The sequence below is a fragment of the Ascaphus truei genome, chromosome 8, assembly GCF_040206685.1.
Source record: "Ascaphus truei isolate aAscTru1 chromosome 8, aAscTru1.hap1, whole genome shotgun sequence".
NCBI lineage: Eukaryota > Metazoa > Chordata > Amphibia > Anura > Ascaphidae > Ascaphus > Ascaphus truei.
The window spans coordinates 24,090,163-24,117,166 of NC_134490.1; the positions used below are offsets into that span (position 1 = coordinate 24,090,163).

The following is a 27,004-nucleotide window of genomic DNA, read 5'->3' on the forward strand; positions in this document are numbered from 1 at the left end:
TTATATCATATAGCATTTTTCTCTTAGAAGGACTCAAAGTGCTTCACAATTACTATATAGCGTGTGGTAGGGAGCACTATACATCGGATGTTTACAGGCAGATTTTTACCATGATAACCTGTAGAATAAACAATTATTTTTAATGCAAAAAAAAAAAAAATGTATTTCATTTTTAAGTGCAAGACGTGCTCGGAGGCCGAGATACTAACATTATACGAGTTAAACTTATACAGGCTTCTGGGGACGGGGAGATTGCTGCTTCAAAGTCAGTGTTGTCCCATGGTCTGAACCAATGAGCTGTGAGTGTGTGAACAGGCTGACAGCTCTGCGCTCTGCCCCCTGTAGCTGAGCTCCTCCCCGCCTATACCCAGACACACACTGTCTAACACTGTGCTGCTGTGAAAGCATGTACAGCAGCTGGAGACAGAGGTCCATATGTTCTGCACTGTGCAGACCTCAGGACTAATGCCAAACCTTACATACACCGCAAGGTAAGATGCATCTATATACCTGCGCCTCTCACCAAGTGCATGAAAGTCTTGACCCTTTTTCAGGCAAGCTTTTGACGTACCCAGTACATCACGAGAGCTGGCATGCCAAGGGCCGTTATGACGTACTGTCATGCTGTTTTGCTCGTATTCTAGTGGGGGATCTTGTACACCGTGGAACGTGATTGGAACTAAAGAGGATTTGTGGTGCCGCATCCCACCCAGTGCTAAAAGGGGTAATGCACTTATATTTACATACTGTTCTACCCTGTTTGATTGTAGTTTATAACTCTTTTAGCCCTTTCCCACTCAAAGGGGCCTGCACTGCGTACCTAAAGCTGCCCCTTTAACCTGCTGCCAAGGGAGCCCAGAAAGCAGCAAACGTGTTACATTGTATTCATTGCTGTAACGCAGCCAAAGACTTGTTATATGTTCCTGACATAACTCCGCCTATAGCTCCATATAACTGCTCCCTAACACCGCTTATAGCTCCATATAACTGCTCCCCAACACATCCTAATAATCCCTATAACTGCTCCCCGAAATTGCCTATTGCTGCAAATAAGTTGCTCCCCAACACCTCCTATTACTCCCTAACTGCTCCCCAACACCTCCTATTGCTCCATATAACTGCTCCCCAACACCTCCTATTGCTCCATGTAACTGCTCCCCAACACCTCCTATTACTCCCTATAACTGCTCCCCAACACCTCCTATAACTCCCTCTAACTGCTCCCCAACATCTCCTATAACTGCTCCCTAACACCTCCTATTGCTCCCTATAACTGCTCCCCAACACCTCCTATTACTCCCTATAACTGCTCCCCAACACCTCTTATTGCTCCCTATAACTGCTCCCCAACACCTCCTATAACTCCCTATAACTGCTCCCCAACACCTATAATTGCTCCCTAACACCTCCTATTGCTCCCTATAACTGTCCCCAACACCCCCTATTACTCCCTATAACTGCTCCCCAACATCTCCTATTACTCCCTATAAGTGCTCCCCAACACCCCCTATTACTCCCTATAACTGCTCCCCAACACCTCCTATTACTCCCTATAACTGCTCACTGCTCCCCAACACCTCCTATTACTCCCTATAACTGCTCCCCAACACCCCCTATTACTCCCTATAACTTCTCCCCAACACCCCCTATTACTCCCTATAACTGCTCCCCAACACCCCCTATTACTCCCTATAACTGCTCCCCAACACCTCCTATTACTCCCTATAACTGCTCCCCAACACCTCCTATTACTCCCTATAACTGCTCCCCAACACCTCCTATTACTCCCTATAACTGCTCCCCAACACCTCCTATTACTCCCTATAACTGCTCCCCAACACCTCCTATTACTCCCTATAACTGCTCCCCAACACCTCCTATTACTCCCTATAACTGCTCCCCAACACCTCCTATTACTCCCTATAACTGCTCCCCAACACCTCCTATTGCTCCCTATAACTGCTCCCCAACACCTCCTATTGCTCCCTATAACTGCTCCCCAACACCTCCTATTACTCCCTATAACTGCTCCCCAACACCTCCTATTGCTCCAAATAATTTGCTCCCCAACATCTCCTATTACTCCCTATAACTGCTCCCCAACACCTATTGCTCCAAATAATTTGCTCCCCAACATCTCCTATTGCTCCCTATAACTGCTCCCCAACACCCTCTATAACTGCTCCCAATCACCTCCTATTGCTCCATATAACTGCTCCCCAACATCTCCTATTACTCCATATAACTGCTCCCCAACATCTCCTATTACTCCCTATAACTGCTCCCTAATACCGCCTATTGCTCCAAATAATTTGCTCCCCAACATCTCCTATTGCTCCCTATTACTGCTCCCCAACACCTCCTATTACCTCCTATAACTGCTCCCCATAACCTCCTATTGCTCCCCATCACCTCCTAAACTGCTCCCCATCACCTCCTATAACTGCTCCCCAACACCTCTTATTGCTCCCTATAACTCCTTTTTATTGATCGATATAACTCTATAACTTCTCCTATTGTTCTGCAAAAATGACTTTCTATAACTCCCACATAACTCCTCTTGTTGCCCTGGAAAATCGCTACATTTAACTCTTCCCTATCCCCTCCTATTGCCCTGAAAAACTTTTCTCTATTGCTATAATTATATAGTGCTAACAACGTAAGCAGTGCTTTACAAAATGACAATTCAAGGTAAATAAATGACAAAAAATGGCAATACGCAAACATAAGATAAAGAGAGACTGTCCCAAAGAGCTTACAGTCTAAATGGTATGTTGGGAGGCATACAGAAACTGTACGGGTAAAAGTGCATTATTAGAAGTGCAGTTATGAGAGGTCTAGTGCACCTGGAGTTCACAGTAGAGACGTGGAAAGTTTAATGAGCTGCATCTATTAAGAGGTAGATTTTCAGCTGGGCTTTGAATGTGGAAAGTGAAAGGATGAATATTGAGTGGAAGAGCATATTGTTTCCTGGCATCCTTTCCCTACTTCCACTCACACTGAAGCTACAGCGGCCATCGTGGTTACTGGCGTCCTGCCTATAACAATACAGAACTTCCTCCAGGAAACAGGCACTGGTCCTGTTCGTCTGCACCCAGCCTGTGACCTCAACCTTGACCACTGCCTGTGACCAAACCTTGCGCCTCTGCCACCTGCCTATGACCCCGACCTTGAGCCTCTGCCGCCTGCCTTGACCAATGCCTGTGACCCCAACCTTGCACCTTTGCCGCCTACCTTGACCCCTGCCTGTGACCCCGACTTTGCACCACTGCCTGTGACCCTGACCTTGCACCTGTGCCGCCTGCCTTGACCACTGCCTGTGACCCCAACCTTGCACCTCTGCCACCTGCATTGACCACTGCCCGTGACCCCGACCTTGCACCTCTGCCGCCTGCCTTGACCAATGCCTGTGGCCCCAACCTTGCACCTTTGCCGCCTGCCTTGACCATTGCCTGTGACCCCAACTACTGTACTCCATACAGGACTCTATCTCACGGTTCGGGTTGTTAATTTAATACTCTACCTAAGGCTGCGCTTATAGTGCCCGCGACGTCGCTCGAAAACAAATGCATTGTCGCCGATGCAAGCGCTTATAGTAAGCGCAACGTGACGGAAGCGACGCTGGTGGCGCAAATTAGATTTTTCAGAAGCTGTCGCCACATGTGACAGCCTCTGAACTAATCAAAGACCTGGTCGCCCGCGACGTCGCCGGAAAGCGAATTACAACTTTCGCTAGCGGCGACGGGTGACGTCATCCGTCGCTGGCACTATACGCGCGGCCTAAGCCTTGCGGGTCGCTTCCTGCCCAGAGACGAGCATCGTTACATTAATAGATGCATAGACAGGAAGCAACCCGCAGGACTGAGGTAGGCTATTAAATCATTGACCTGAACCGTGAGATAAAGTCCTGAATTGAAGTAAAATCTTGAAGCTCATGCTACCTGAAATCAGGGTCACCTGCTGATAATCCACTACTCGGGTCACGAGTTTTATCCTCAATCTGTCTGTTTTTATCCGATACCGCGTGAATGAGACAACATTCGTTTTTTAAATGTTTTTATTAATACACATTTTTGTATTGTGGCACAATATTTCCCTATCTTTTTTATTTTTTTGTACATAAACACCCTGGGACTATTTGCTCTGTACCCTGTTTGTCGTATGCATCTAAGGCCGCGGGCATGGTCAGCGCTTAGCCTCTGACCCGCGCTGAGCTGTGCTCACGCTTTTCAGTGAGCTTCTGCAGCCACAATGAGAGCGGCTTTAGCAGGGGCTTGCCCATGCTTTCGCAGGCGTGCGGAGGCGTAGCCGACAAAACGTTTTTAGTGTAAGCGCTCACGGGAGCGGAGGGCCAGTCACGTGAGCGGTTCGCCCAATGAGGGCGAATCAGCTCCGTGACGTCACTGACACGCCCCCGGACAGCGCGCGTAGTAAGGCCAGGGAAAGCACCCGCTTTCCCTCAGCCTCCGCGCGCCTCTGCACGGCTGGAGTCTCTATGGACTCAGCGTAAGACGATTTGGAAAAAGTCTTGCTGCATCGGAGCAGCACTAATCCTTATGGTTGTATTGTGAATTTTTTTTATTGTGGTCAATTTTGCCCACTGTCTGTCACGAAATATTTTCACTGATTAACCGTACCTTTGGTTTTTTTTAAATAATAATTCTCCTCGGAATTGTTTTTATTTAAAGTGGAATTTGCGTTTGAGCTTCACAACCTTTGCACAAGATTTAGTAACAGCGTTTTATATGTGAGAAGGAAAGGGAGGTATGGAATGTAACCCATAGGCAGCATGCTCACAAGACTGGATGGATAGTAGTGCTATTGACTGTAATTGAGAAGGGTACAATGTGACATCGTTTGGGAGGAAATATGAGAAGTTTGGTCTTAGCCATGCTAACCTTGAAGTGATGGTGGGCCATTCAGCATAGAGATGATCGGGGAATCCAAAGGTGTCAATGAGGTCACCCAGTGAGAGGGTATATAGAGAGAAGAATAAAGGGCCAAAAACTGATGCTTGAGGTACACCTACAGAGAATTCCATAGAGGTTGAAGATTTGGCATGAGATTTGAAGGAACGGTGAGAGTGATAGGTGGAAGACTAGGAGAGGGAAGTGGCAGGGATGCCAAGAGAGTGAAGAATGTGTAGGAGAAGAAAGCTGAGGAGAAGTCAAGAAGAATAAGAATTAAGAAGTTTCCTTGAAATTTGGAAATATGGAGGTCATTAGCTACCTTGGTGAGTGCGGTTTCTATTGAGAATGCTGTGCGGAAGCCTGAATGGAGAGGGTCAAGTAGGGTATGGGAGTTTAGAAAGTGAAGGAGACATAGAGAAACAATTTGTTCCAGAAGTTTAGGAGCAAGAGAGAGACCGGGCTATAATCAGAAAGGGAGGTAGGGTCTCGGGTGATATTCTTAAAAATGTAACTTGTTTGAAAAGGGATGGAAAAGTACCAGAAGAAAGGGATGAGTTAAAGATGTTAGTGAGAATGGGGACCATGGTAGAAGCAAGAGGTTTCAAGATGGGAGGGAATAGTGCCAAGACTACAAGAGGTGGAGGTTGAGGAGAACAGCAGGAGAGATGCTTCTTCCTCTGTAACTGGAGAGGAGTCAAAGGCAGATGGAGGAGGATTAGGAAGTGTAGGTGTGGAAGGGACAGAGGGAATTTCTTTGTGAATAGCTTTCACCTTGCACTTGAAATAATCGGCAAAGTCTTGGGGTGTAGTGGATGGAATGGAGCATGATGTGACATGAGGTCGGAAAATTATCTGAAAAACAGAAGCGTTGGTGTGGGTTGGATTATGCCTGTTTTATAAGAGTTGAAGTAACCCTGTTTAGCAACAAAAAGAGCAGAGTTAAAGCAGGACAGAATTAATTTGTAGTGAAGGGAATCAACCAGAGATTGTGACTTTCTCCAGAGGCATTCAGCAGAACAAGTACAAGAGCGCAGAAAGCGTTGCCAGGGTACAGGAGCAACATACTGGTCAAGTGATGAGGCAAGGACAGTGTTGTAAATTGTGACAAATCCGTTGGGGGTCAGTAGAAGGTGGTAGTAAAGAAAGCTTAGATTTTAGGATGGATTCCAAAGACTGCAGGGCAATGGAACGTAGGTTGCAAGTATAACAAGGAGATCCTGGAGGTTGCGTGTGAGAGAGAAAATGAGATGAGGTTATGGTCAGAGAGTGGGAAAGGAGAGATTGAGAAATCTGATAAGGAATAGTGTTTTTTGTAGAGACAAGATCAAGTAAGTGGCCGACCCTGTGGGTGCTGGAAGCAGTCCATTGGTGAAGACAAAAAGAGGGCGTGAGAAAGAGGAAGCGTGATGCACAGGAATGAGAGGGGTCATCAATGTGTTCGTTCAAAGTTCCCTAAGAGGAAAGTGGGTGAGTGAGTCAGAAGAGAGGACATAGGATAACCAGGATTCAAGTCAGACAGGAAGTTGGAGTGTGAGGATGTAGAGTTAGGTGGCCTGTAGATGACAGCAATACGCAGAGAGAGTGGAGAGAGAAGGCGAATAGTATGGGCCTCAAAGGAGGAGAATGTCGGGGAAGCATGTGTAAGTAGGGGCTGAAATGTACAGTGAGAAGAGACAAGAATTCTCACTTCACACACATGTCCTAAGGAGAAGCGGTCACATGATCGCAGTTAGCTGGAGGGGACATGGCACCCTAGTCCTGCGGCCCCTCTGCTGAAAGGGTTTAAGCCCTGCATAGGCCAGATTTGGCATAAAGGGCGTTGAAGAGTCCTGTCCTATATGGTAAAATGAATGGTCTCAAGCACAAAAACCTTACAAAAGGGGTTACCCCTGAAACAATGTGCCTTTTTAATTTATCTTGCTTTAAATAAAGGGTACTTTTTTTAAACCATCATTGGTTCTTGATAATAAGACAAAATAGTGTGCAGAGGAGAACGTTGCCATATGTGAGCACAAATAACGTTGCCATATGTGAGCACAAATAACGTTGCCATATGTGAGCACAAATAACGTGAAAGTGAAACTGAGCTATTTTGCCATGTCATTGTTGTGCCAGAAACCACCCTTATCAGATAATCGGTAACATTTATGACACAGTAATGGTTAGTCCAAGAAACCCAGGAGAAGAGCAGTTGGTTTTAAGGCTGGACAACAGGCACATTTATCATATCTTTGTTCATCCTTTTACAGTAGGTAGCAGGTAAAGATACTGTTGATTAGTGATGCATATATGTTTTCTTCTTAAGTTCCTAAATTCTCATGAGAATGATCTTTTTAGAACTTTAAACAAACACAAAAAGTGTGTTTCTTCCCTCCTGTGTGTGTGTAGAGAAAAAGCAGACACACCAGGTCTTGTGGTAAAAAAATAAAAAAAAGTTTATTAACAAAAGAACGGGATCCTTTTCTCTTTCTCTCTATCTCACTGATAAGTGCATGCACCAGTATTTCAGTCATTTGCATTATGTGGTGTGCCTATTGTATATCATTATATATCATTGTATGTATGTAGTCGAGGGAGCACTCACTTGCGACCTTTGTCCCAAAAGGGCACTGAAACATTGCTCTACCTTTTAAAGGGCTAATCCCTCCTATGGCCAAAGTCCACTAATTCCAGTGACATGTTTAAGAGGTTTTGTCTGGGTCATTTATACCTTTTTTGCCCAAGTCTAACACCTAATTATTTTTAGATACTGTATTAAAGTGAGACATGGGAGGGGTTTGATTTCATGTGGATACTCCCCAGAGTTCAGCGAGTGCTCGTGCAGCTGGAGTCCCCCTTCCCCAAACTCCTCTTTTATATGTTATTGGCTTTCAGAGAGAGTGGGTAAGGCAGCGGTGCGCAAACTGGGGGAAGCGCTCCCCGAGGGGGGCGGGAGAATTTCTAGGGGGGGGGGGCGCGGCGGTTACAGATGCCCCACGCTCTTCCCCATGGCATTTAAATTAAATGCGTGAGGCCTCTGTAACTCACTTACCTGCTGCCAGCTGGGTCTTCGGCGACGTGTCGCCATTGCAACGGGGTCATGGATGTCACGCGGCGCCATGGCAACGTGCATCAAATGAGGCGATGGGGTCACGTGACGTCACATGACCCGCGACATCATTTGACGCCGAGCCATTGGGAAAGGGAGGGGTGCGAACGCTGCAGCTCCCGGGAAGGGGGCCGCAGCTCAAGAAGTTTGCGCACCCCTGGGGTAAGGGTAAAGAAAACACTTGATTGACAAGCACTTCCGGATTCAGAGGACCCTAAGAAACCTGTAACTAATTTCCAAAAATATTTAAGCAGCCAAACCTATGGACTTAGCATTGAGAGATAAGTTTAGGGAAGCAATTTTGACTGTTAAATTTGTTTTCTAACCGGCTGTGTGGGATTGCACCTTTACAATATATACATATATAAACACACACAAACACACGTACATACACACACATACACAGTGTATACTGTATGTGTGTGTATATCGGGAACATGAGGAGGAGCATGGTGGGAGAGAGACGGGAGGAGGGAGAGAGGATGCATGGTGAGAGGGGAGGAGGGAGAGTGAGCATGGTGAGAGGGGAGGAGGGAGAGTGAGCATGGTGAGAGGGGAGGAGGGAGAGTGAGCATGGTGAGAGGGGAGGAGGGAAAGTGAGCATGGTGAGAGGGGAGGAGGGAGAGTGAGCATGGTGAGAGGGAGGTGCAAGAGCAGAAAGTACTGTAATTGACAACAGAAGGCAAAGGGAATACCTAACCCAAAGAGCTTACAATCTAAATGGGGGGATATATACATGGCAAAGGCATCATACACAGTGAGCAGTGAATAATCTAATTACATCTGTGTTAGTGGGGTGGGTGGTTTGTGTTACTGTACACGAGGGTGTGGGTGAGCTCTCACCCCCCTGCCTTTGATGTTTGAGTTATGTAGGAATTTTAAAAAAAATTACAAAAGAAATGGAATTCACTCCAAAAATTCTAAAAAACACATTATGAATGAGAAATGAAACGATTTAATCTGAATTAAATAATTGATGACATCATGATGCATGACATCATTGATGGTGTCACAGATTTATTCTAATGACATAGGTACCATTTAATACACTCCAGGCCGATCAGCAAGTTATCGACTAAAAATTGCCATTGGCTTCTGTCACTAACGGGACACCTGTGAGCACGTGACGAGTCTATATAACAAGATTTAATACACACAGCTATACAGCTGACATTTATCTCTCCCCAGGGTCCCTAAAATGAGTAATATCTCCCCCCAATCCTTCACAATATCCCTTAAAATGCTTCCACCACCAAAAATTAGTTCCAGGCCTTTCCTGCAGAGTTTTGGCCTCTTCAAAAACGTTCAATGTTCAATTGGGCCCAAAGATAATACTTATTAAATGTTTGATTTCATATACAGAAGTAGTACAGTACTTAGTTTACAGAAAGAAAAGAATGTTACAAGAAACAAAGTACAATACATGCAAACAGTTGCATCAAAATAATGCAAAAAACAAACAGAGGTACCTAACATACATTACCACACATACTAGGCCGGGCCATGGTACAAAATACAGCGCTGAGCCGCGCTGACGCTCATGCTCTCCTGCTCAAGCAGGAGCCTTTTTGTGTCCTGGCATGAGCGTCAGCGAGCGCACTTGGGAGGCGGGGCTAGCTTGCCACGTCACAGCGCCAACGTCACGGAGTGCTATTGGCTTTTGCCGGTGACATGGGTTTTTGATTATTTCTACTATCAGAAAGAGCTGTGACTCCAGGGCTCGACCACTCAGTCACTCCACCTTCCAAAACAGGTCTTGGCCCAGGTAACCTCACTTCTAGATAAACACAGAAAACACACACACAGTTTATAGTGGCACTTCGCTGATGCTAGTATATTGGCTGGATGCATGAACTGCATAATAATTGGCATAGAAGAAGAATAGCAGACACTCTAGGTCTTGTAAAAAAAAAAAAATAGCAAAAGTTTAATACATAGGGCAATGTTTCAGCTCTGTCTGGTATTGAGAAAGGCTCTAGAAAGAAATTAAACGTTGATCTTACTTAAAAAAAAATATATATAATATACACTGCCTGCAATAGCACATGTAAAACGATTGTGCTGTGCACTCGGCAGTTGCCTGGAGATTCACAATTTAGATAAACATTATCACTAGCCGCCCTGGAAAGTGTCTAGTCACTGCCATAATTCCCAGCAGAGGGTCGAAGGTAAACTGTGTGCTTATGAAAGCTCTGAAACCCATATCACCTTGGGCGAAAGAGCCTTTGAAATACAGTGCTAGGCAAAATGACACACTGGCCATGTCATGCTGATGAAGTCTCTTGTTTTAGAGGCGGTGGGTTTAAGTGCAAAGCAGAGGTAACTTGATCTATTTTTGCATCCAAGTAAAGCTAGTTAACTCCTGTCTTGCTGGCAGGGAGGCAGTAACATTATACACTAATGCAGAGACTTTGGGATCATGTATTGAAGAATCCCCAGTACAAAAACAATGGGGATTAAACAATTTCTTCTTTGGCACAAAGATCATACAGATCAAATCCCTGATTTTTAGCTGAAAATTTATAATTTTTCTCCCGAAAATGCAGCCCTTCATCCCAATGCAAGTAAAGGACTAATCTCCTGCCTTTTCATCCCACATTTTCATCCAGGAAGGATGCTTTCACTTGTTGGCCAGCACGACAAAGGGTTAAAACCCCTGGGAACTCCTCTTTTGCAGTTCTGGGCATAGCATTGCGGTGATTCACATGTAGGCTCATCCTGGTATGAATGACAGTGCAGTAATCGAAAGGCGAGTGCGCTCTTGTTAAACCACCGTGATGCGTACAAGACTAGCCAGCAACAGAATGATCAGTCCAAGAACAGACGTTCTCAGGGTAACTTTTAGACAACATTTAAGCATGCCTAATCTTGTACAAAATATCAGCGCTTGACATTGCACTTTGCTATAGGCAGTGATCAAGGTAGAAAAGAGTGCAGGGGGGTAGTGGATGTAGCAAAGGCTGTAGAGGCGGAACTATTCAACTGCAAATTTGGTGACAGTAAAGCTAAGCAGGAAGAATAGGGATGTTCATGATTTTCTTTTCGTGACTCCGGTGCTGTAACTCGGTTTTGGAAGTCCAAGTTCTTTTTTAGACATCCACACCCTAACGTGCATTTCACGCCTACAATTAGGGTCTCGCCCTCTTAATATCCAGTCACAAAGTCTGTTCTCACTACTTGCGCTGCTGTTTGTATCTTGAATAGGATACAGTTATGTCATAGAGAGGGAAGAGACGGTGCCAGGGGAAATGGAGTGGAGTGGGAAGTTAAACAGCAGCAAAGAACAGCAGAGCGGATTGTATTGTCAACCCAAATACAAGTTTACAGGATATCGGGATACAAGGCTGTAAGTGTTTCATTTTTTTTTAATCTCCTTTTCTTCGTAAATAACTTGTTCTGTTTGTTTTTGCATCTCACTTAATTTTCTTCTTTTTTTGCATATGTAACTCCCTGGCCTATGCCTATGGGAAACTGCGGGCGATTACTCATGCTGCTCTTACCTGTAAGGCTTACAGGAGGCCAAAGACTCCGCTTCTGGGGAGCCTGGGGTACTATATCTCACGGTGCAGCGCCTCCACCTATGAGGATCCCAGTGCAAGTGGGATGACTCCACATAGGACACAATAATTACTATACAACCTGGTATAATATAACTGCTGTATTACATTATAATAAAGATAACATACACCACATCAATACAATACAATACACTAACATCAGTGGTGGTCTCCCAAAGTACTGAGGGTGCCCTGGGCACCAATACCCCTGGTCTCCTGTCCCAGCAAGTTCCACCCAAATGTGAGGTAGCGCTACCCCTATGTGAACCGTTGGTGCAGTTGTATACCTTCCTGGGCACTCCTGTACCCAGGTGCAGCTGGTGGAGCAAGGAATAGTCAGGTCCCACGCAGCGGGACCTCCGACACAATTACCTCACCCCTTAGGGTCCTGATCCTCCTCACGAGGTGAGCTCCAGTAGGAGGGTCTCTCTTCTGGAACCAGGATCACATGTAGGATGTGAACGACTCCAGTGGTTTAACTCATCCCCTTTTTGAAAGCACACAAAGTCCTTCTATTTTCTTCAACTTTTTTGGGGGAGTCAACAGAAATATAAAAGGTACTTGATAATGGTGGTATGCAATGAGAGAGTGCTTCTTTAGATGAAGGTGCCTTGGTATGGGGGGGAAGGTAAAAAAGGATGGCCTTTGCAGGGGGTGTAATGGAGGTGGAATGTACTCACAAAGCCAGCTTGTAGGGAAAAGAAAGCCACTTTCCTGTGGCAGGCAGGAACAGTCTAAGGCCACGTCCATAGAGGGCTGAGGCGCGCTGACGCTGAGGCTCGCCTGCTGAAGCCTGTGCGATTTCATGGACTTGCAGGCGAGCCAGCGTGCGCGATCGGTAGGCGGGGGGAGACTGAGGGAGGCGGGGCAGTGACGTCACTGGGCCAATCGCCCGCGACGCACTGACTTCAACGTCACGGCACCGACGTCACAGCGCTGTGACGTTGACGCTGCTTCGCGCTGATTGGATGTTTTCAGCCGACATTGCACTGAAAAACAGCTTGGCTGTCGGCTGAAAAATCCAACTCCTCAGCACGCCTGCGGACGCTCGCGTGAGCCCCCTCTAAAGACATCCTCATGGAGGATGCAGGGGCTCAGCGCGGAGCGTCAGCAGGGGCTCAGCGCGGAGCGTCAGCGCGGCTTGTCCTTCTATGGACGTGGCCTAAGGACCCATTATAACTGCCAGAAAGACAGGGGAGCTGGGCTGAACCAACCTGCTAGCTAAGAAGATTGGAAGGTTGCCAGGGCAACCAACTAGGGCTGTGTAAAGAGGGCATATGTAGCAATAATGTTGCATTTTGCACAGGCAGCCAGCTGCTGGAACAGGAGAAAAACATGCAGCTTTAACTAGGGAGACAGTTTTATTTGAAAGCTGCAAAGGGACACAGAAAATGTGTAATCCTCTTCCAGGACAGTCTCACCTGAAAGTCTCAGGGTCCTGTGGCCTGGTCCTAGGCCGCAGAGCACCGTGTAGCCGTCTGGTCACCGGTGCAGAAATATCAGTAAGGGGAAGCGTCCCTATCTGGGGCCTTCCCTATAACAGTTATCTATGGTGGCTCAGGGCCTAGCTGGGGCCTAAGCGGAAGTCTCTAGGCCTAGCCCAGTGGCCACTTGTTCCCTGGGCACTACCTGCTCCCTTGCTGGCTCCCATGCGACTGACTCGCGGGCTCTAGCCCTGCGGAGGATATCCAACTTCCCCTCTTCCTGTTCCTCACACATGCGCATTCTACTCGTGGCGCCACTTCCAAGATGGCCACCGCATTCGCTATGTCCTGCGCAGTGTGCCCTGTGGCGCCACCTCCCAAGATAGCCACCGCACTCATCGCGTCATGCGCAATGTCTCAAGTATGCACGATAGCCCCGCAAATGGCCACCGTCTGACCCGGAGCACCAGCGTGGCTCCCCGACCGTGATGGCAGGGTAAGGGGACCCGCTACACTTAGAATGCAACTTATCTTGGCAAACATTAGGAAAATGTGTTGAATATACAGTCTTAACATAGATTGGGGTTGTAATAAAGTAACGAGCTCTTAATTATGGCACATCTTCTCTTCTATTGGAACTGTTTGTTGTTCTAGAACAGCGGTGCGCAAACTGGGGGGCGCGACCTCCCATGGGGGAGCGAGACTGAGTGCGCGGGGTTTGCAGAGGCCCTGCGTACTTCCCGAAGGCACTTCAATTAAGTGCCGGGGGAGCTGCAGGTCCTCTGTAAACCTAACCTACCTTGGCTCCGGCGGCTTCTCACACGCATCGCCATGGCAACGCGCCGTCAAATGACGCCGCAAGGTCATGTGACATCACGTTGCTATGGCAACGTGACGTCATGCCGGAGCTGGGGTGAGGGTGGGCGCGGAGGTGAGGGGACTGCCAGCAGGGGGGCGCAGGGAAAAAGTTCACGCCCCCCTGTTCTAGAATGTCAGATATATTGATTAACTCCTGAGAATTTAAGATCAAAAGCTCTGTGAAAGCACAACAGCAAAGTACACACTACACATAAGGGGGTGCATGAATAAACGAAGAGAGTGTGTATTGGTGCGCTGTTCATTTTTTGGGCCCACAGTTGCATCAAATGTGAGTAAAATGTTGCACAAGATGTAACAAAATGCTTGAGTTACTGGAAGCCAGTTTAGATCTGGCCGATTTGGGGGCAAAATTGAAAGACAATAGAATGACACACAGAGATGAAGCATTCGAGTCATTACATGATTTATCCCACTCAACCCTGACTTTTCCTGCACATGCACTTTCCCTAGTGCGCGTGGCACAATTGCAAAAGTTAAAAGGCACTTTTATACATTGACGCAAGATGAAAATGCCAACGTTTCGCTATAAAATATTCCCACGTTTTTTGTTAGAAGCTCGTTAATTAGATCTAGTATCAACAATTGTTTGATGCAGTTTTGGGGCAAAAAAAAAATGCTTTTAATGGGATTTTGTTGTTTGCATCTAGCACACTGCCCCAGAATTCAACCAGTTTGGCAACAAGTAAAATGTCCCCAAGCTAAGTTGCAGTGATCGAAGCTCAGTTCATAGCACATCAGGTTTCAGTATATATATATATATATATATATATATATATATATATATATATATATATATATATATATATATATTGTATTGTATTGTATTGTATGTCTTTATTTATAGCTCCAAAAGTGTACTCAGCACTTCACAGAGAATACAGTACAGGGAATTATAATTATACAATAAATGCAGCAAAATCAGACAATAGGAAAGGAAATCCCTGCCCCGAAGAGCTTACAATCCTAAGAGGTTTAATGGGAAACTTACAGAGACAGTAGGTGAGGGAGTAAGTGCTGTACAGTAGATGGCAGTGCTTGGTCACAACGGGTGTTAGGAGTGACTGAGTGTGGGACAATAGCCATGAGTGCAGGCTATTAGGATGATATATATATATATATATATATGTGTGTGTGTACATACTGTACATATGCACAAAGTAGGTGAACTGCTCATGTAAATCAAGTTCTTAATAAAGTTTAACATTAAAAATGAAATAATCATTTGCTGACGTGTATAATTGCTTTCACACAAAAAAAAGTGTCTAACGTTAAAAAAATAATAATTTTCTTTCCCCTAGGACTGGCCAAACAATGCAGTGAAAGCAATTTTTTTATGGATTAAGGCTTAAGAAAATGCGTAGCTCACAGACAAATATTCTTCACTATGATCTGATAGTTCATACAGTATTTGGTTCCATAACTTCCGAGCCATGGAATGTATCATTGATCACACATTTGGGAGATGTGTTTCTTACTAGAAACTCTAATTTATTTGCTTTTGTTCAAAAAAGAAATGAAGACCTGTCCCTCTTACTGGTGTAATATTTGGACAGGTAACACCGAGGCGACGTGAACTGGAGAGGTTTATTTTACCTGTGCTTTAGTAACACTATAAACTCAAGAATGTTATGTTCAAGGAAAAAGAAGCAAGCCAATCTCAAACACTCTTCAACCATCTCTGTTCCATCGTTAAAAGGCCACGGCTATTTGGATTACACCATTGAAAACCATACTTCGAAGGCTTTTGAGAAGATGGATGAGCTGAGAAGGAATAACCAGCTGTGTGATGTCCTTCTAAGAGTTAGTTACAATGGCCAAGATGAAGATTTCAACGTTCACAAGGTTGTCCTTGCTTCGTGCAGCGCCTTCTTCAGGGCTATGTTTACCAATAACTTTCGTGAGTGCCATGCCCGGGAAATCACCATCAAAGACGTTTGCCCCATAGTGATGCAGAGATTGATCGAATTTGCCTACACTTCGAGGATAACAGTTGGGGAGAAGTGCGTCTTGCACATGCTCTTGGCTGCCATGAGATACCAGATGGAAGATGTGGCTAAAGCCTGCAGTGACTTCCTCATTAAGCAGCTCGATGCCACCAATGTCATTGGAATTTCTCATTTCGCCTGGCAGATTGGCTGCATGGAGTTGCACGATACAGGGAGAGAATACATCAATACGCATTTCAGTGAGGTAAGCTTCACCTACACCTATTTGTTAATTTGAAATATCTTACCAGGAAATATATATATTCGGACAAAAATCAATATGAGGTTCTAAATTATGGGGATGGGAGACAGAAGTACCGCATGTAAAAGATTACATCTGAGAGATCCAGATGACATCTGTAGACTTGAATTAGTTTGAAGGAACTTGCTTCAGGTGGAAAGTAGAAAATGGTATATTAGTTAAAAAAAAGAGTGAGAATTGTCTGTGTGATTGGGTCAGCACATGGTTTGGAGTTATATTTAATTACCTTATTGCTCTTGATTATATTATCAAGGTGAATTGGCTAAAAAGACCATTGACTCTCTATTGGGTCTATTATCAAAAGTGTCATAGCCGTTATCTGTTATTATTGAATAATCCTTAACAATCAAAAATGGCTTTTGCACTTTTAGTGAATAGATCTGTAATGTTTGCTCCTTGAAGTGGTATAATAACACAAATTAAGGCAATCGACGCTCTTGGGTGGCATTAACCCTGCTCCTAAGGTATATCAGAGATATATAAGAAACACATTTCTGTACCTTCTTGCATATGACACCTGGCAGGTTAAAATAAATTACATTTCTTGCATCAGATAAAGATATAAATATTGTTATTTTGATACAGTTTCAAACTGCCTAATAAAAACCTAGAGTTCATGGGATGTGGTACTGTATAGTAAAGTCAAACACATTATGTACAACGAAGGGTAAAAGGGGGACGATAGACAGCACTCTGACGATGTTAAATAATGCAATTGCAGGGTGCACGGAACCAAAGGGGACCCTTATTCCCCTGTATAATACTAACAAATCTACGTAAGTACCAGCACTCACTGTCTAATAGCTAAATGATGAAAACAGTTGTAATGCAGAATAAACATTTAATAATAAAACAAACCAGAAATAAATCAAATGTGTTTGCAGAAACCAGTATCACAAATGGGCATGTCACGGGGTGAGGGGGGGGGGGAAGGAAAAGGGCAAAAAAACATGAAACACAAGGAATATCCACAAAAAATGGAGAACGGCAAGTATGCTAGGGGGGCAACGTTTCGAGGGACTACCTCTTCATCTGGCCCATTCCCCCTGGTCCAAAAGGTCCCAGAGGTACTTCCCTAAGCCTCCCTTCCCCTATAACTGGTCAAATCAGACACCCCTGAAAATAGATAGCAAACATACAGTGTAGGCTAAATACAGCTAAACAGCTAATAGCAGGGAAGCAAGAATCCACTACAGTCAATGCCAGTAGTTCAATTACTACCAGAAACTGTGGGCAATGGTACAGTTCAGCCTTCACTGTACCATTGCACACAGTTTCTTGTAGTACTTGAACTACTGGCATTGACTGTAGTGGATTCTTGCTTCCCTGCTATTAGCTGTTTAGCTGTATTTAGCCTACACTGTATGTTTGCTATCTATTTTCAGGGGTGTCTGATTTGACCAGTTATAGGGGAAGGGAGGCTTAGGGAAGTACCTCTGGGACCTTTTGGACCAGGGGGAATGGGCCAGATGAAGAGGTAGTCCCTCGAAACGTTGCCCCCCTAGCATACTTGCCGTTCTCCATTTTTTGTGGATATTCCTTGTGTTTCATGTTTTTTTCCCCTTTTCCTTTCTCCCCCCCCCCCCCCCCCCCCCACACCTCACTTTGTGACATGCCCATTTGTGATACTGGTTTCTGCAAACACATTTGATTTATTTCTGGTTTGTTTTATTATTAAATGTTTATTCTGCATTACAACTGTTTTCATCATTTAGCTATTAGACAGTGAGTGCTGGTACATTATGTACAACATGCTTTCAAACTATATTATTGAGTTTATTTGACGAATCATTAGTTAATGTTGGTTTGGTATCCGGAAATCTATAAAAACAGACTCAAGACCTACCTGTTTACCCAGGCATTTAATTAATGAAACACAACCTGTCTGGCATTTAATAGCTACAGTACTGTCCCATCAAGTATCTTTACTTGTGTTTGGTCTCTGTTATAATCTTAAATGTTTTCTTCTTCTTCCTTTTTTTTTTTTTTTTGCAACTGTGAACGCTCTGAGTCTCATTGGGAGAAAAGTGCTATATAAATAAAGTTATTATACAAATTAGCATGCCATTTGATGTATTTTATACCTCCACTTCGTAACTTTTTGTTCCATGATAGATGTGCATCTGTAAGAACAAGAATTATCTGTTAATAGTTATTTTATTTACAGGTAACAAAGGAGGAAGAGTTTTTCAACTTAAGTCATTGCCAAATGCTGGACATGGTCAGCCAGGATAGCCTGAATGTTCTGTGTGAAACTGAGGTCTACAATGCTTGTTTGAATTGGATGAGGTGGGATTTGAACAACCGAGCACAGTACTTCCATGTCCTACTAAACGCTGTCCAGCTCTATGCGCTGCCACCAAAGTTCCTGAAGGTTCAGCTACAACATTGTCCCATTTTGAACAAAGCAAACTCATGTAGAGTGCATCTGTCAAAGATTTTCCAAGAGATGTCCCTTCACATGCCTCTTCCCCGCACTAAGTTACGAGGCAACCAGTTAATTTATGTAGCAGGTGGCTACCTCCAGAGTTCATTGATCTCCATGGATGCTTATAACCCACAGACTGGTGAATGGATCAAACTTGCAGATATGCTGGAGCCAAGAAGTGGACTTGGGGCTTGTATTGTGTTTGGACTGTTTTACACAGTGGGTGGGAGAAATAATGCTCCCAATGAAAATACTGATTTAAACACGTTGTCTTGCTTCAATCCCGTGACTAACCAGTGGACTTCAGGAGCGCCAATGAATGTGGCCAGGAATCGGGTTGGAGTTGCTGTGGTTGATGGTGCCATTTATGCCGTGGGAGGGTCCTGTGAATCTAAACACCACAAAAGTGTTGAAAGGTGAGGTTGTGAGTGATTCATTAAAAGGAGGGGAAATCTTTGAGGGGGGTGGAGGGTTGGTAAGGCTCTTTCCGCATCAGAGTTTTTTCAGAGAGTTCTGCAGTATTGTCATTGAAAAATAGGCTACTTCAATGCAGACATGTTGATGGTGCATGTGTATATATATATATATATATATATATAATTTAAAAAATAAAGATCAAAATGGAAGTGTGTGTGTGTGTGTGTGTGTGTGTGTGTGTGTGTGTGTGTGTGTGTGTGTGTGTGTGTGTGTGTGTGTGTGTGTGTGTGTGTGTGGCGATAAGAAACCTCCACCGTATAGCAGATAAAAAGATCACTTGTGAGCACATTCACATGTCTTAGACCTGTCTAAGGCTTTGGTCCCACTGCGGCCGGTGGCGCGCGCGGCCGCGGGCCACCAGCTGCTTGTTCCCGTTCTAGATGCCCCCACTGGCTCCTTCCGGCGTGGCTGACTGCGTGCTGTGACGCGTCAGCCAGCCGGAGCTGCAAGGAGCTTGTGGTTTTGGCCAATGTCGCGTCACGTGACATCCCAGGAGCCAATCCGATTCCCCCCTCTGCTCGATTCCCCCCCCCCCGCCCGATCCCCGTTCCGATTTCCCCCTTCAGCTCCGATCCCCGTTCCGATCCCCCCTCTGCCCGATCCCCCCTCTGCCCGATCCCCGTTCCGATTTCCCCCCCTTGCTCCGATTCTCACCCCCCCCCCCGTGTGTATTTGCCTGTGTGTGAGTGGAGGGGAGCAGGGAAGGAGCTGCGGGTGTGCGTCCTGGTTTTTTTTGTTAACTTTTGGCCGGCTCGGGAGGAGGGAGCGGTGATGTGCGAAAGGCAGAAAATTTGTATCTCCCGCTCTCTACAAACCACAAGTAGCGGTCAATTGCCTGTCAGCGCGCCGCCTGTCTGCAGTGCGGGCGCGCTGACTGAGGGAGCGGGGCCTTAGCCTAAGACATGTGAATGTGCTCACAAGTGATCTTTTTGTGATATATACAGTGGTCGACAAATCACTAAAAAATCTACTCGCCGAACAAAAAAAAATCTACTCGCCACCTAGTACCACACGTGTGCTTCTTGGGCCAATAGGAGCTCACCACAATGTTAAATCCACTCGCCCGGGGCGTGCAAATGTATAGGTTTGTCGAACACTGGATATATATATATATATATATATATATATATATATATATATATCACACACACACACACTATATCCTTCCATCAAGTACTTATCTCACTGCCTCAAACAGCTGGTAAGATGGCAACAGAAGAAGATGTATAGTGACACTTATGCTCGTAAATTCAACCATATTATGAAAGCTTGAACAATTTACCAGGCTGAAGTGGGAAAGGTACTTGCCAACATCCAAATGAGTCCAGGGAAACGTGGTGTATGTGGTGCTCAAGTTGAACAAATATCCACATAAGACATTAGCATAATAAAACCATAATATGGTAGTCCAGTGATAATGGAGTGCCCCTCAATTAAATGCAATGAAGCTGCGTAGTAACTGTAGGGGAAGTGACAGGTGGAGTCAGTTGAGACAGCCACAGGGATGTACACAATAATCACCCAAACAGTATATTAATGAAGGAACAATGTCCATGAACAGCAGGATTTGAATAAGGCTCTATGGCACTTTACCTGCTCCGTCCAGGGGGCACTCTCAGGATCTTCAGCGTGCAATCCATCCGTTAGTAGATACAGGAAAGCGATGGGTGTAGATAGAGCACAGCTCCAGACATCCTGCAATGTCAGGCAGGAAAACAAACCAGGCCACTCCGCAGTAGTATGAAATAAAAACTATATTTAATGCTAACTACACATACAGGGAAAAAAATAGGACAAAAAGAACGCACCTACGCGTTTCGTACAGGAGTACTTTATCAAGGTAACACAAGGATCAAGTAACTACCTATTTATACCCACCTTTTGTGCCTCTAATCCAATGGGTTGCGGCCTCATTAGCCGGCAGCTGTTAAAAGTCGCGGCTCTATGACGCACACTCCTAGAGGACAGGGCACATCAGGTAGGGCATAGGGACTGCCATGCAATGTCCGTCGCGTCATAGAAATGACGTCATCAGCATGCGGCACGTGAGCCAATCACGCTGACGCAACGTCAATTCCCATTGGCTGGACATGTCATGTATTGTAAAACTTTTTCATCAACATACAACTTTATTGACTCCGAACACACTACAATAATAAAAACTCCAAGAGTACTTGGCAATGACATCTATTATACAAACAACTTTCTGGATGATTAAATCGCAGACTCCCAGTCCTAGTATATTATATATAGGAGCAAACTCCATGTTAATAATTTAGAATTATCATATTAGAGATTTTTTACCATATATATATTCCTAATATATTCCTAATATATATGGTTTTTTGTTATTAATTTATCAATATAATCACTTATTTATCAATTTTTGTTACAAATAGTTAAATTTAATTACTTAATATATTTTTTATATTTTTTATGTTTACACTATGCAATCCCAATCAGTATTCATGATTTAAATAAAGATATGGGATTATGAGTATTCATTAACTTACTCTTCTTTCTCTTGATGTATTACAACTGTTTAAATGTATATTGTACTTTAAAGTCATATTATTCTGGAATTTTTTGATTAACTGATGTTATTTAGTATATACATCCACTTTTTAGTTTTCCATGAATCAACAAGGTACCATTTCTGTCCCAAGAACGGTTATTGTATTGTTATTTATGTTTATGTGATATAACTCTATTAGGATACATTGTTTCACTATAATCACTTAATGCATAAATTATTAACATGGAGTTTGCTCCTATATATAATATACTAGGACTGGGAGTCTGCGATTTAATCATCCAGAAAGTTGTTTGTATAATAGATGTCATTGCCAAGTACTCTTGGAGTTTTTATTATTGTAGTGTGTTCGGAGTCAATAAAGTTGTATGTTGATGAAAAAGTTTTACAATACATGACATGTCCAGCCAATGGGAATTGACGTTGCGTCAGCGTGATTGGCTCACGTGCCGCACGCTGATGATGTCATTTCTATGACGCGACGGACATTGCATGGCAGTCACTATGCCCTACCTGATGTGCCCTGTCCTCTAGGAGTGTGCGTCATAGAGCCGCGACTTTTAACAGCTGCCGGCTAATGAGGCCGCAACCCATTGGATTAGAGGCACAAAAGGTGGGTATAAATAGGTAGTTACTTGATCCTTGTGTTACCTTGATAAAGTACTCCTGTACGAAACGCGTAGGTGCGTTCTTTTTGTCCTATTTTTTTCCCTGTATGTGTAGTTAGCATTAAATATAGTTTTTATTTCATACTACTGCGGAGTGGCCTGGTTTGTTTTCCTGCCTGACATTGCAGGATGTCTGGAGCTGTGCTCTATCTACACCCATCGCTTTCCAACATCCAAATGAGGCTGTCATGGCAAGTAAGGACTTAATCCCCATAATATGGAATTCACCAAAAACCAATGACGCTCATTCTTCGGAGGCCAAATTGTCTCTGGGCTTGACAGCGTTTACAAAGAAGACATGAAGGCTGAGGGTGCTAAGAATCCGCAGAGGTTAACAAAAGCTGTCATTAAAACCTCAATTTGGCTATTACAACAGACTCTCTCGTGAAGCAGAACTGCAAGACTAACTTGGCAACTCCTGGCATCACCTCGCTCTACGATGTCCAATGTGGCCTGTTACCATTAGCACGGAACATCAGGTGACGTCGAAAAGCCATGCAGCGCCATGTTGCCATGACAACGGGACGCCCTGTGGCGCCGTGTTGCTATGACAATGTGATGCCTGATGGCGCCGTGACGTCCTGTAGTTATGACAACACCATTTGTCGTTGTGGAGCCGTGATAACTGGGCTATGCAGGGGGAGATGCCGGAAGGAGGAAAAGCCACCAGATGATGCTGCCAGAGAAGGAAAGAGCTGAAGTCCCGCACATGCCCCTCCAACGAGCCCTGTGACCAACAGTACTACATTTAAATACCCACACAATGGGAAGCATATCTGCATAAAGCATGACTTTTTTATATATGGTTTATCTCCCCTTGTTAACTTGGCAAAGTCCAAATAAGGGGACCAAAACGTTGACTTGTGTGACATAAACCATTTTCATTAAAAGACTACAGGTGTGCTGATTCTTTAGTTATTTCTACCAGTCCAGCTGTGTACTCAGGCATTACTCAGGAAAAGAAGGATCCAACGCTCTACGGTTTTGATTATAATGCTAATTTATTTGTGCCACACAACGTTTCGACCTAAATAGGTCTTTCTCAAGTGACTAGGAACTTACTCTGACAGGTACTCCTTGAACCAGCAGCACCGGTAGACTGTATGTATATTTTTTTTCATTGTGGTGTGCAGCATACTCCTTTATTTACAGTGTACCCAGGCATAACATCTGTCTCAGTGAGTACTCACTTACGTGTACTGTATATATGTATGAAGAAATGGCACTCCGCAGGACTTGAAGAAGTACTCCAAATGTAACAAATGAAAAACAATGGATCGACTTTTTGGTTCACGCACAGACGTTCTTCTAGAAAAAGTTCCACGTATAGACCAAAAAAAAAAATCTCTCCCTCCCCAATTTCTCATGTTGTAGGTGAAAAAATTCATGATGGTAAATGAATTAATTAAGAAGCGGATTGTTTGTTAATAAACTGGGTTGATTTTGCTATCCATTCACAAAGTCACAATCTTTGCGTTTGTTGTTTACTTTGAGAGTTAAGATAATTGTTTGTTTTTGTTCTAAAATTATTGATGTCAAACATTTCAGTAAATTCCTCCCAAAATTGTGGCGGGTTTTTAGCCCTTTAAATGTGTCTCTGGCATCAGTACACTTTGGTCCTAGGAGAGAGTTCCCCTCTAAGGACCATTTACAAATCACAACAGCTCCCATGGATCTCAAGTCCACAGCAATTTTATTCCAATGTTTTTTTAAGTGTATAAAAGAGCTACCTTTCTGCAAAATAAGTTAAAATTGGATCTCTTATTTCAAACAACCTTCATCAGAACCTGATGAAGGTTGTTTGCTAGCAGAAACGTCATTCGTTTTGTATAGTATGTCCTGGAGGTTAAATTGGAGCTCTTCCCCAGTGCAGTCTGAAGGTTAGCATGGTAACCTCAGATGCTAGAGTAGAATGACAATGCCTTTCTTAAAGAGCAGGAGAAGCTCAGAGGGCAAGATACTAATGTATTCTAAACTCCTATAGGCTTCTGGCAGGGATTGTTGCTTTACACTTTAACCGCATGCTGACTTTTATATGGGATCTTAAAGCTTTCCAAATTGTATCCAAAATGTTAACTTGTGTGGAGTGAACTATTTCTCAGATACAGATGTATTCAAGAGAAGAAATGGACCACGTCCAAGTATCCATTTTTGGATGCACATAAGATACAGATGTAGCTGATGTTTTTGGACCTGATACTGCTCGACTTTGCGCAATTGGTTTGCTAAATCATTCATTGTTACCGGCGGTTCCATTGGTTTTTAATTGAGCCCCGTTCAACATTACGGCAGCAGTAACCCTTTATCGTGTGGCGCAGTAACACCTGCTACATCTGAATGCTATATTTCACTAAACTAGAGAACTATTTACTGTATAGAAAGCCACACATTTTTCAGTGTGACAAAAGGCAAACCACAGTCAGGGATTAAGAAATATGTATTCCTCATATACTTTATGCACCTTCCAGGTACGATCCTGACAGCAACGAGTGGACGTTTGTAGCCTCTATGTCCATTGCACGTATTGGGGCCGGGGTAACTGCATGTAGAGGACTTTTGTATGCGATTGGTGGATTCGATGGGGAAAACCGTTTGAACACTGTGGACTGTTACCATCCTGATATGGACAAATGGCGCACCGTTGCACCCATGGAGACCATCCGAAGTGGGGCAGGTAAATACCATTCAGGGCTTGGCAACTGACTCCTAGGCCATGTTTTCTAAGCAGTCTTCTGCCATAAGACCCATTTAGGGTCAAATTTATAAAATGTATCAAATTTATCAATAAACCTCAAATGATAAAAAAAAAAAAGGAGGGGGAGGGAAGGGTACCTTTTGTGTATTTTTTTTATTTATACTTAGTATTGGTAAATATAAATGTATTAGTTTAACATTATTTATAATAGCCATACTGTGAAATTAAAACGTTTTGTTAACATCTGTGCTGCATCAAATACATTTTTGGGCTGACACATAGCAACAAAATTCTGCGCTAACATTATTTTAAGGTTTAGACCGAGTTGAATTTGGCAGATGTTTTTGACGCACTTTCTCCTCTCTTTGGGCGTGCAAACATGCTCTTTTAGTAGTATCCAGAACTTTTTTGTGTATCCAGAACTAGTTAAAACCAGGAGTACCTCTTTGTACCTTTTGTACTTATTTCTGCCCCGGCGTGAGAGCTGAGGAGCACTCCACTTCATGTCTGCCATTTGCTGGGTCTCGAAACCTTCAGTCGGGAGCCTTCAGCTAATAGGTACATGACATAAAAGATAGATACAGTACTTGGGCACAGTTGAAGAGTATGCAAAAACCCTGCAGTATAGCAAAGACACAAATCTCTAGGAGAACATCCATGTTTAAAATGCATAGGAAGCTAAATAGCGACATACTCAATGTGCTTATTTGCATGTCATTACCCAGAATCCTTGTCTGCAGTTTAACCACTGTTTGACGTGACAGTAGCATAAATTAAGTAAGTATATGTGTCTATATCCATAGGGTTGTGCCTTCACAGATATACTGTATGGAAAACAATTCAAAGTGTGATTCCTTTGTTAATCCCAAACACAGGTGTGGTGACGCTGGACAATTATATTTATGCTGTTGGAGGATATGATGGCAGTACTCAGCTGAAAAGTGTGGAAAGATACAACGTTGACAAAAACTGTTGGGAGCCTATGGCACCGATGGAGCACATACGGAGCGCTCACGGCCTGACTGTACACCAAGGAAAGATTTTTGCTCTGGGTAAGACTTTCAGAAACAATGCAACTTATAATTTCGTCTGACCATACATCATTCCCTGAATGTCATGGGAACGTCATGCTATTTTTGCTCCAGAGGAGCAGTAAACGCGATTGTGTCGAGATGTAATCGCCACTTAAGTGATCACATGGTTGCAATCCTGGAAGTCTGATGGAACTCTGGTGCTGCTAGACTGCCAGCATCATGAAGGACTAGTAATAGGTTTAACTCATCAAGCCTGGTCATTAATCGCCAGATCTGGCACTTTTCTTAGTCGATTGTTTTTAATATTTTTAGTACGTTTCATTCAGATTATACAGTATTGACACTTTTAGTGGGACGATGGATCACTTGTGACAGTGTATGTCAACATTTTGCTCGTTTTTAGTGTAGATCAGAACCATGTGATCGCTACACAAGACGGCACCAAAATAGTTAATGCCCAAAATGTCATCCAGAAAGCTTTTATTTTCTAAATGTTTTGGCTGGTACATCTTTATACATGTTAGAAGCTAGGGGTGACATTTTCATGCAGAAGCCTTGTAGATTCATGCCAATTTGACAAAATATTTCTACACATTTGTTTAAGACATAACATTTTTATTTTTCGCTAACTGACAGGGATTGCATCTTTAAATATTAACTTGTGACCTCTCTCCTGCAGAATGGGGCTTTACTACAACAATCAAAGTCTGATTTTTTGATGAAGATATTTTGAAACATGTTTAAATCATGAGCAGAGTTAGGTGTCAGCATGGACATCCTTAAGATGACCATTAACATTGGAGTTGCCCGTGATAAGGGAACCCACCGTGTCATGTTTTGAATGTATGCTAAAGACTGGTTTCTTCTTACCCTGCAGGTGGATTTAATGCTGGAGGCTTTCTGTCCTCCGTTGAGTGTTACTGCCCTGAAAGTAACACGTGGACACACGTGGCTGAGATGCCCATAGGATGCAGTGGCATGGGAGTGGCCGTGACCATGGAGCCGTGCCCAAACAGCCACAATGACTTTGAAGAGAGCTGATTGAAGACATTGGGTCTATGTAT

At 43.9% G+C, this 27,004-nt stretch overlaps 1 protein-coding gene across 5 annotated transcripts; it reads left to right on the plus strand.

Moving 5' to 3' along the window:
• Nucleotides 1-359: 359 nt before the first annotated feature.
• Nucleotides 360-27,004, plus strand: LOC142501236 (kelch-like ECH-associated protein 1A). Of its 5 annotated transcripts, XM_075610830.1 has the most exons (8): nt 360-491; nt 645-724; nt 11,203-11,344; nt 15,157-16,048; nt 18,273-18,949; nt 24,680-24,885; nt 25,782-25,958; nt 26,818-27,004. In XM_075610830.1, the coding sequence occupies exons 4-8, from the start codon at nt 15,482-15,484 to the stop codon at nt 26,979-26,981; spliced, it is 1,791 nt and encodes a 596-aa protein (XP_075466945.1). In that variant the 5' UTR covers nt 360-491; nt 645-724; nt 11,203-11,344; nt 15,157-15,481; the 3' UTR covers nt 26,982-27,004. The 5 variants fall into 5 exon arrangements, with proteins under 5 accessions (XP_075466945.1, XP_075466947.1, XP_075466944.1 ...); XM_075610832.1 differs by lacking the exon at nt 11,203-11,344; XM_075610829.1 differs by lacking the exon at nt 645-724.